The sequence below is a fragment of the Dinoponera quadriceps genome, unplaced genomic scaffold (assembly GCF_001313825.1).
Source record: "Dinoponera quadriceps isolate SergipeBrazil2010 unplaced genomic scaffold, ASM131382v1 scaffold654, whole genome shotgun sequence".
Taxonomy (NCBI): Eukaryota; Metazoa; Arthropoda; class Insecta; order Hymenoptera; family Formicidae; genus Dinoponera; species Dinoponera quadriceps.
In genome coordinates, this window is record NW_014554745.1 from 33,086 (window position 1) to 44,963 (window position 11,878).

At 40.8% G+C, this 11,878-nt stretch overlaps 1 protein-coding gene across 1 annotated transcript; it reads right to left on the reverse strand.

Annotated features, from left to right (window-relative positions):
• Nucleotides 1–1,154: 1,154 nt before the first annotated feature.
• On the reverse strand, nucleotides 1,155–11,197 carry LOC106741239 (nuclear receptor subfamily 2 group E member 1). Its single transcript, XM_014613026.1, has 4 exons — nucleotides 11,131–11,197; nucleotides 3,195–3,431; nucleotides 2,405–2,613; nucleotides 1,155–1,805 (listed from the first exon to the last, which is right to left on the reverse strand). Exons 1-4 carry the CDS (start codon nucleotides 11,195–11,197, stop codon nucleotides 1,155–1,157), a joined length of 1,164 nt encoding a protein of 387 aa, XP_014468512.1.
• Nucleotides 11,198–11,878: the final 681 nt, after the last annotated feature.

Sequence of the window (11,878 nt, forward strand, 5' to 3'; positions counted from 1 at the left end):
TGTATACACTCGACAACAAATTTCTTCTATTTTATACTTACGTTAATATTTTATATTTTTGATCCACCCTAACATACGTGCTTTATTATGCACCAGATATTATTTTACAGTCTATCAGCTATTTAAATGTTTTATATAGTAGCCATTTGAATAAGATAATTGTATAACGAAATTACACCTTCCTTTTTACATTTATATGTACACGCTCATATACAGTAAATAAAAAAAGATATTTGCATATCTCATCACTTTTTGGAATTAACAAGAGAGAAGATATTGAGACAGAGAAGATTTTCATGAAAACAAAATATATAGCAAGTATAATAATATTTATACAAGTATAATAATATTTATGGTTTGTTTTATAATAATATACGGAGTATCTGAATTCAAACCGTGATACACCGTGTGTAACAGAACTATCAATAGAGCGCGTTAAACTGAAGAGGAAAGGCTCGTGTCATTTTGCAAATAGTGTTTTAGTTATTGAGATATTAATTAAAGAAGATGTTGTAAGCGCAGCAAACAGCGCGTTCCAGGTATCACAGGTATGCTAATCCACACATCTGTTTTCACCGATCCACACACCGGTATTGCCAAGGGATAGTCAATATAGTCAACAATAGTCAACGTAATATTATTATAACTATTACCATGGTCGCGTTGATAATACTATAAGTAAAATAATTTATTAACATTTAATTAATAAATAATAACTACACGGTAATGTGTCGAATAACGACCACCACTTTTCACTTTCATTTCGTACAAGACGTAATCCCAGAAAGAATGAGGTATGCAAATCGAGAAATCCTCGGCGCTATATAATTTTATATTGCCCCTGACGACTCTTGATTCTTCGTCACTATAACTCACTATTTTCCTAGCTCTCGAAGAGAAACCCAGGTCGCGAATAAATATCTCCACTCTTTCTCCAATCTATCTAGACAAGTTAAACACCCATTCTGACGTTGCTCTCGACAAAGTTTAATACCGCATTTGCTGCACTTCGCACAGTTTTATTTCAACGCAATAATATAAAAATAACAGTCCACCAGTATGTGTATATCCCTTTCTAGTCTAAGGTGTCAAAAGTTACTTTGCGGGAACTTTCTTTACAGGGGGAGGAGGGGGGGGAGGGAGGGATGAGACGTTCAANCGATCGGGATCGCGCCGATCGTGCTCTTAAAGAAGAGCTCGGCGATGGCGTCAGCGGAGACGGAACGCAAGGAGGGCAAGAGCAGTAGTACCTTGCCGAACCTGAGGACGCCGTAGGAGGCACCGCTCAGCCGTTGGCCCAACGCCAATTGGGCACTATCCCTCAATCGCGCCACCGCGGACGGATTCCTCAGCCGATTCGCGACGCCGGGCGAGCTGGTGTCACTGCCGTTGTTGTGGCCGCTGGAGACCGGCTCGCAGTCCAGGCCTGCCTTGAAGTGCACTATCGCCCTGATGTAGCTGAACTCCTGATGGTCCAGGCTCATCCCGTGAAAGCCGGCCAAAGTCTCGCGAAAGCGATTCACCTCGACCGCCAACTCGATGCTGTGAGTAGTCGGCGTCGGCGGCAGCAACGGCGTCGGGTCGAGAGTTGGCATTAACTGTGCGGCGGCCAGCAAGAAGAGTTCGCGCCAGGAGGACTCCAGTAGCGTCAGCTGGTCCTCCAGAGTAAGATTCGTGCCCGTCACCAAGTCTCGCGTCCAGTGCACGTTGAAGAAGAGTATCCGCGCCGCTTGCTCGCAGATCGACTCCGAGGTGATCGGCGGCATTAGCGATATCGTCGAGAAACTCGCCATGTTTAGCGGAAACTGAGGGGGGAGATTTTCGGGTTATTATTCGTGCGGCTTTCTTCTTTGTAACGATATATTACTGGGCCGATGTAAAAGTTCGTTCCGTTTCTTAGTCTTTCGGCGCACTTCAGATGACAAGCTTTTAGTGAGAAAATAAATGTTGAGTTAAATTTATTAAACGTGTATATATGTGTATACGCTCTTCGTAAATGAACGTCAACTTTCTTAGGGTATGTACGTTTTCCGTAGTTAGGACGCTTAATTGGTTATTTTTTCAGAAATTCTGAAATTTCTACGAGCGCGAGATCATGCAACCGCCGGACAGATGGCAAGTCATCGAACAAAACGGCGAATATATTTGAAAACTCCGACGGGATATTCATTTTTCTGCAAAGTTTACGTCTCATTTGTTGGGAAGAGTTATAAATTACGTTTTTACGCGCGAGAATGAATCGGAACATTTCTCAATGTGCGAGGAAAATAATTAAAAATTTTCTAATTAATTTATTATATTTTCAAACAAGTGAATGTTTCATGTTGATTTTGATTAGATTTGATGAAAATGGAACGAACTTTTGCATCGACTCAATATAAGACGAAGAATATTCAGATTTTACTTTCGACATCGCTAAAGCGTTGCAATAAACAGGATGCGGTAAAGGGGGATGGGTCGGCGGTGCAGCCACGGAAACGCGCGATTCAGCCGACGGTTTCGGTAAAGCCAGATTCAAAGCCGCTGGCGGCATTATTACTTCGGGTTCCTTGAGGTATAAAGCCATTTGCCTGCGAATCGTCGAGTTCCGCGGACCCCGTTCATGTTGCACAGCTGTAACAAGAACAGTACAGAAATTCGCAATGAATTTTGACTCTACGGTCCGTTAAAATAAATCGACAGTTCTTTGATTGCATATGAAAAATTGACTAGCTTATTGAAGTAAACAATATCGGACACGATTAATGACAGTTACACAGTGATCACTTGGAAACATCGTGGACAAAAAACGTGTGCGAATAGAAAATATAGAAAATCTTGTAGGAGACTTATATAATACTTACAAATATTTTGCAAGAGAAAAATGAATATTTTAAAAGTAATCTTTTAAAAAGTACATACGAAATGGACTAGAAGACAAAGTACTTCAAAATAAAGCAAAGAATTATGTGAATTTTCATCCGTAGAATAAATAAAAAAATAATTATAATTATTTTCTAGAAATAAAAAATAGTTATAATTATATAGTAAGATTATATAAAATAAAATTATTAATCAAGATTTAGCTAGATCTTAATCTTTTCTCTCACAAAGTTATTAATTCTCGTAGCATTACACAATGCGTACTTGGTTCATTATAGTCCTATTCTTTTTAATTTCGTAATTATAATGATGTTATTCATGACATATCTTACCATCCTTATTCATACCGGCCTGAATACATTTCGCTAATCTGCAAGCACGACATTGATTACGATGGGTTTTGTCTACCATGCAACCCCCCTCGGATTTCGCTTTACACACGTACTGCCGATTTCTCCTGATCGATCTTTTGAAGAAACCGGCGCATCCGTCGCATGCAAAAATACCGTAATGCTTGCCCGAAGAGTGATCTCTGCAAACCTTGCAGGGGATGTCGTAAAGAATGCGACCTGAAAGCAGATCACACTGAACAGATATTGGTGTTGTTTAATTTGGCTCCCGAGTTACTGCCACGTTTTCCTTGGATTTGTTTCCGATGTTTCATAAACATTCCGGTTCGTAGTCTTCAGGAACAAGAATGATTCGAAACTCTCTGAAGAAGCGAACTGAAATGTTCACGAAATGTCGGAAACAAATCCACAAAAGACGCGACACTAAATTAAAAATCGAATTAAGCATTTCTCCACGTCGCGGAAGTCTAAATTATTTATTATTACTACACTGAGAGAAAAAAACATGTAAAAATAAAAGATTTATTCGTTCGTTCGCGAGGATATACAGAAAGAAAGTGGTAGAATCAAGTAAACGTAATTACCTGTTTTTCAGCTTCTTAAGCCACAAATAATATTTTTATCAACTTAAGTATATTTTAACAGGTTGTAGAAATACTTATTTTTAAACGCATTAACACTTTAATTTGTAAATGAATTACTAGATGTAACTGTAAAACGGTTTTAAACTTAAGATAGTATTTAATAGAATTATACTTCCTTTCCATTAAAAAAAACCTAGTGGCTTCTTAAATTTTGACTTTTCTGTCCAGTAAATATTTTTTAAAAATAAATTCCGATTCTCAATATTATGAACTTAATACTTGTCACAATCGTTCTAACATATACAAGTAAATATTTATTTTATGAAGGAAATATTATATTGCACTTAGTCAGTTATATTTCTCTTTATTTCCAGTAAATATTTTTAAAAGAATTTGGGAACGACCGTTTAACTTGAGGTCGCCAAGTAAATATTAACAGCAATATTTTTTCTTTCAGTGTAACTTCGCGGACGACTCTAGCTTAACACATTTGTTATCACCGCCGCAGATGTGTGGTGTATATGCGGCGTCTCGATTCTTGTATTTGAGCTCACTGCCGCAGATGTGCGGTGCGTATTCTTTATCAGTTTATGATAACGTATTGCAATAAATTTGGAAATGGACAGTATTGTTGAGCTAAAAACAATAAAATAGATGTAGGATGTCCTTGGTCTAGAGATAATTATATTTTTATATTATAAATATATCCTAAAAAGACTCATGTAAATTGGGAACATATTCTAACAAAAAACATCCTGGACTGTGATGCAAGATTTTCTTCTCAGACCCTGGTAGCGAACGTGTTAAAGTAACGGCGCTGCAATTTGACTCTGCGACTGATAGACATTTTTCAGCGATTTCCGCAACTTGAGCGGGAACTACACACACACACACACACACACCGAGGACAGACGCTCCTACATCCCCTCGTCAATCCGTCCTCGCTTCGCGTGTCAACTTTCAACTTTCTCGCGTTCTGCGAAAGAGCCGTAGCCGATGGACGAATAAGCGCGATATTGTCGGCGACAATCGATGGTAGGGACGCGTTAATCTCAGTCGGCGAGAATGCTGCTATTTTGGTTAGAACCCGTTTACCAGCGACAACACGAGGCCTGCTGAATGACGTCGAATCTGAATGGATCGATTTGTCGCGGAGTTAGTTCCTCGGTAGGCACAAGGCGCGTGAGACATAGAGAGAGAGAGAGAGAGAGAGAGATCTGCCTGGATGGGCGACGGGGGTGCGCATTCGCAATGGGGTACCAACTCCTTGTCATGAGCTCCGCCTACGCCATTGAGCTCGACAAGATCGTGAATGGGCCTGAATGGACCGGATGTGGCTGCCGCATTCAGCAGCCCTAAGTGAGCAGCCAGAAACACGACACTTCGCCCGGTATCGGTCCCGATCTCTCCCTCGATCAAGCCCGTCGGTTTCTTTATCTCTGTCACTTATTATGGCCGATGACGAGTGGCGCGCAAGAACAAGAACGCGGACAGCGCGTTCTCTTCAATCCCTTAAAACGAGAACGTTCCGTGATAAATACCGCGCAACAACCTGTTGATCTGTACCCTGTGATTCTCGGCGACTGGCCTCACGGCGGGCCGCACCGTCCGTTACTTGATGTTGCTCGGCAAAATGATAAGATATTTCACTGAAGATCCGAAGCTTTTCACCCCAGACGGTATCGTGAAGTAATAAAATAAAGGTGGACAAAGAGAGACTGATTCGTTGGAGAATCGGAACGCACGGAGAGAACGAATTTTGCTAGGACAACGAATGTGTTTTAATACAGTGACAACGAAAGAAAAATTTATTTACACAGCAGAAAATTTGTTTGGACAGCGGAAAGATTTGTTGGTAGTATTAATTGTCCGTGTATCCAGCGAATAGCAATTAATACTCTTAACAAATCTTTCCGCTGTCCAAACAAATTTTCTGCTGTCACTATATTGACAAAGCATTTGCTATTGTAGCAAAACTTGTTTCCTCCGGTGCTTTCTATCTGTAATTCTTTTTCATCGCGTAATCCTCGTTGTTCCTCAAGTGTGACACTTGATTATATCGCTCGCTGTGCTTTCGCTGTGCGTAACCCCGATTCTCAGTAATAAATCGCCGTTTCCCTGGGGTTGTTATTCGTTTCTTCTGATATCCACGATTAAAAGGCGCTCTTTCCCTCCGGCAGCGGTGATTGAAAGAGAGAGAGAGAGAGAGAGAGAGAGCGAGCCTCCGTGTGTTCCTGGGGATAAATCATTAACGAGGAGGCACGGTAATGCGCAAAGTGCAGCGCACATGTTCAAGCAGACGGGTTGCGGCGTCCGAATGACAGGGCTGCGCACCCTCGCCGCAGCAAGGAATGTCCCTTTTTCCCCTCGCTCTCGCGAGGGAAACTCGGAACTCGCGCGCGCGCATCGGAATCACGCAACGTGCGTTTCTGCACTCGCCGTCACACACGACTGCATGAAATTTGCATTTGGTCGGCGCGCGCGAGTCGACATTCGCGATTGAATTTTTCATTTGTCGCGGAATCGACCACTGTATTTTGCCGGGCGCCGATGATCTTTCCTCTGTCACGTGCCGCCTTAATTATTCACGCGATTTCTATATATGCGGTAATCGCACGGTAAACGGGCTTTCCTCCGTTCTTCCTCCGTTCTTCCTCCGTCCTTTCGCCAAAGTCCGAGCGAGAAAAAGAGAGAAAGAAAGAGAGAGAGAGAGAGAGAGAGAGAGAGACAGAAGGACGGAGAAGATCGGAGAAGGAGGAGGAGGGGGAAAGGAAGTCCCTTTAGAAAATTGTTGTAAAAATCTCGTGAATCTTTGATGAGGCGCGTGAATGCGCGCGTATATGCGAAAAATACTGTCATTATACCGGGCGGGAGGTGTGGCTCCTGTAGCGGCAAGAGGGGAATGTAAAATCGTGCGTTCGCCGTTACGCACGGCGGTAAGTATCGCTCTAAAGCGCGAGCATGTGTGTTTCCGCCGCCGGTATCAATTATTTCACTCGGACCGCGCGACGTACCGACGACGAAAGTTGCCTATGCGCGCCACGTCAGAATAATAAACTTCGTTCCCGAAATAAACCGCACATGGAACATCCGAAACTCGCCGAAATTCGACGGGGAGGCGGGGGAGAATAAGGTGGATCGAGAAACGGTTGGGGGGGGGGGATGAGAAGAGGGATGGCGCGAGCGAACATGGCCGGATGTGATTCACCGGGCCAGCGACGGCGACGGCGTGGCTCTCCGCGCTCGCGGACGCCGGTGTCTCTCTCTTTCCTTCTCTCCCGAAAGCGCCGGCGGCGGCGTGTTCGTGACCACAAAATTAAGGTAAAAGTTTGTCGTAGCGCGCTCATCCCCAGCTGGTGGTGTGCGCGGGTTCGCATGCAAGGGGTGAAAAAGAGAGACGGCGAGCGCGCGACCTGGCGAGGACCGACGGCGGCGCGCAGAAGTGTTCTCCGACCGAAGTCTCGCGTGCAAAATTACGAACTTCTCGAATATAATTGCACGGGGGTGATATTTCAATGTCCCGGAGCATGAAACGCGCGCCTCGTGACTCGCCTTATGCCCGGCGACGTTTGGACGCCAATTTCGCTTATAAAAACCGCAATACCGCCGTCGAACTTTTCTTTTTTTTTTCCTTTCATTTCGCAGTAGTCCCGTTTTTACGTTTTCCTCTCGTGCGAAATATACGAAATTTTGATATTGTAATGGTACGAAAATTTGATATTGTAATTTAAAATTACTACTGATATGTCAACGTTAAATGTTTTTTACTATCTTAAAATAATTAGTAAAAGAATAAATTCTCTTCTGTGAAGAGAAACTTTGATAAGAATTGTGCGTAGACGTGAAAATGTTGGAAGGATATTATTTTTAATATGGGCTGGAAATGTATCGGAGCTCATTCGGCATATTAGCGGAGATGAATGATTTATTACCCTAATTATTATTCTGTTATTTTACGGGCCATCAGGTGTGCACAGTAAACGAGCATGGGAATGTAGTGACATGTGTGAAGAACCAGCCGCTCGCACGTATGCACATGTATAATTAATCCAGACCCATAACGTGGCGTCGATACGTCATCTGTCTTATCGACGCACTCCCTGGATTTGCAACTGTCTACATTTTTTTGGAATGAAATTCAATGTGAAAATGAAAATGTAGAGTCACGGCAGACGATTTGATTCGAGCCAATTCTTCGTTCATGTAGAATGAATTCTCCTCTCCGAATCGTCGAATGAAGATTCCTCTCGAAATTGAAGAATTCATCTGACGTATTCCACCATCACAGGAACAAATTCACTCTAATCGATTGAAACATTTACTTGTACAAAGTCAGAATCTACTCTAAACCTGAGTGAAATACTCATTCTTGCGATTTTGAACGGTAGTATTTTAACTATCGCTTTCAATAAATTTTCATTCATTTTAACAAAGATTTCATTGTAAGAAATTTGGAAAAAAATGATATGGATAATATTAATATTAAAACAGAAATTTTAGGAGATAAGATTGTTCCTATAAATCCTTTCTAATCTTCTTCTAAAAATTTTTAACTCGGCTATCCGACTTGTTTTGATCAATCATTTGTCTTAAATTTTCTTTTATCAACGCAACTTACATTGTTACACCACTAACGCAATTGTTTATTTATTTTAATTTTCATTGTCAATTATTGATCTATTTTATTATTAATTATTATTTTACCATCGCTTGTTTGTTTGTTTAAACTGAAAATAGCCAGATGTCCGAATTGTAAATTTACGTCTATACACGTTTGATTGTATTAAAGGCATCAATTATTCTTACAAGCTATAAAAAGGTAAACTAAATAATTTTACGACTTAACTTTACGATTTAAAGTACGCCTATGAAGTTTTCAATCGCCTGTTATAATTTTTAACTGGTTAATTCGGTGCACTGATTGGCAATCAAATAACGATGGATTCAACCACCCGCGACAACCTGTTAGCCTAGCTCGGTGATTCGTTCTCGCCGCGTCGTTTTAAACATCTGTCGTTACTTTCTCATGGATGAGCCGCGCCCGGGGATGAATCGTTTAAATGCACGGTGAATCGCGCGCTACGTTTAAAGACCACATGTTTGTTATTTCACACGAGATAACATTAGCATGCCGCGGTGGGCACCATGAAAATCGGTACTACTATGATTAACGCGACTATGCTCTTATTTCATGGTAAACATTATATATAACCCTAAACTTTCATATTTCTTTTTGAAGGAGCATTGCCGTTACAACAGAAGAACACATTTTTTTGTATTAGCATACTTAATAAAGAAACTGTCCGACTGAGATAAAGAAGAAAGTTTCCGGTCCGAAAGGTTGGTAAGCCTTTTCTTTCTTTAAAAATAGTTTTTAAATATAAAAAATTTTAAACATAAAGAAAAACTCAGAGAATCACCATATCCCTATGGGCTTGAATAATAATATTTTTTCATGCTTGATGATATTTTATTTTCTAACAATATGTTACGTCCAATGATGCTATGTTACATATTTTTACATTGACTTTTTATTTCTTAAGATAATTTGTCAACTTTTCATCTTACCTTTCTTCTACGACGTGTGTCTCTCTTTGTGCGTAATTTATAAGTTTTTCTCGCAAACCTGCGGTTTTGCAAATTTACAAGGGTTATACGCTGTGTCTTTTCAAATCGATTAGTGACGCTTGTGGACTTTTGTAAGTTTTTACTAAACGTTAATAGAATGAAAGGAGAGCACATTTGGGAGTCGCCAGAAAAGGCAGTTATATTATTTCAATTTTATTTCATGACTTCTCTTTCTCTCTCTCTCTCTCTCTCTCCCCTTCTCTCTCTCTCCCTCCCCCTCTCTCTCTCTCTCTCTCTCTCCCCCTTCCTCTCTCTCTCCCTCTCTCTCTCCCTCTCTCTCTCTTTCAATAATTTCGGAATTTACTATGTTAATAATACTGGAGAATTAAAAACTTTTTTTATAGTCTCCTGCTGAAAAGAGAAGTGCACGATAATTCGACTCAACTGCTTCTGAGAAAATCATATTTAAAGTCATTCAATCCTTTCGAATTTTATTGCAGTACACTGATATGCCCGATATCGTTTAACCTCCGTCCTTGCCGTTTTTTTAACGTAAACTTCAGTTAAATACAATGATATAGCATTTAAAAATGTATGATCATAATCATGAATTTGTATATACTTTACCAGCTGTTAGGAAAATATTTACTTTAAATCTTATCTTATGTCTCTTATGTCACCACTATATGTATTTATTATTTATCGTTGCGCTTCAGAGGAGTTTTCCTAGAAGCGCCTAATAAATATTTCTCTCTCTCTCTCTCTCTCTCTCTCTCTCTCTCTTTCAAATTTCCAAATATTGACTGGTAAATATTATTATGTGTAATACATGTACGATTGATATTGTAATATTGATGTTATATCTGTTTATTGTTTGTATTGCGCGGATGGATTGCTGATTTAAATTCTCGTATATGTAAATTGTAGTTGAACTTTGTAGACCCATTCTTTTTTTCCGACGTCACTGAAGAGGATTCAATTTAAGATAAAAACGTTTTGTCGTTTACTGATAGAAATATTACTGATTATATATTTTTCAGTATAATTATTATTAATTACTCTAATAAAACCATACATAGGCTCTAATAGACCTAATATATTCTTTTTCTGGATTTAATATTTTTTCAATTTTACCAAAAGGTTTTACCAAAAGCAGTCGTTGATTTCAAGTAGCATTTTAAGTATTTCGTCCCATATTAAATACTTCGTTTGACTTTAAATTACATGTCGCAAATCTTTAACTTTTGTTATTTAAGACGTTTCATACGGCATGGAGAAATACTAGGTTTGTTTTCCGGGTTGGGATCGCATTTTTTGTGAATTCATTCCCAACATTTCATGCACATTTTAATTCACCAGGTAGAGAAGTAAGTCGAACTTAGGAAGTATAACGTTCGTTTCAAAACGGCATTTCCACATTTTCCTCAAAGCAAAATTTCATCCCGATATGAAAACCATATGAGTCATATGAGAAAATAACGAGAAATAGTATTGTTAACATAGTAAATTCCGATTATATCAGGGACTCTTCGATCAAATAAAGTGATTGTCCTAAGTGAGACAAGAGTATACATCTTCAACCCCATCACCGCACCTACATTTAAAACTAAAGAAAAATGCACGAAATACGACTTCACGTTGTCCATAGTAAACTTATCATTTCTGTTTCTTTAAATATATACTTAAGCGGCTTCGATCGAACAGAAGGTTAATCCCGGTTAATCGGAATTTACCGGATGAATTGGAAATTGTGAAAGATCCATTACTTGATGAAGCTGGCATTTTCGGCGGCGGTACGGTGACTTGCGACAATTGCGGTTCTTGATTCTGCATCTTCCGTCGTCACTGCACAACGTCGATCACTGAACAACAACAGACCGTGACGTGAAACACGAAGAAGCAAAGAGCTACAAAGTTGAAGTCCTAGCCGAGCACGTTACTCCGCTTTCGTTCGCTGCCATGTGCGATGGCTCCTTCTTCACGAACTATCCACTGTATCACCGAAGGACACAGCGAGGACTAACCCCATAATGAAACATGACTGAGAGTCATCGTAGTCGAGACTTTTTGGCAGCGAGCACCGACCGCCGTCGGTTTTGAAGCTGCGTGCAACGCGCACGACAACCCCCGATTGGTGGAGGGATTCCCTCCCCTCGGCCGAAGGGCGGACCTAATGATGGAAGCGATTCGTTCTAACCCCTATTTGCCGTCTACCCCAGAGGCGACACTGTGCGGTTGCATCATCATCCCCACTACCGGGCGAGTACCACTTCGCGAGAACCCCTAGTCACCCCCCGGACGGAGGCGAAAGAAAGGCATCTTCTTTACACGCCTCGTGGCGTTGCGCATGACAACCTCCTCTCGCACCGCCGATGCTCGGCTCTCCCCATAAGAAGGTGTTAATCCCTTGCCGAACGGATGCAGACCGATGAATTAGCATTAACGATTCCTCAACGACAATTGAAGATCACGAAGGGAAAGTCCGACCACCGCCGGACACCGTGTGAATTATCT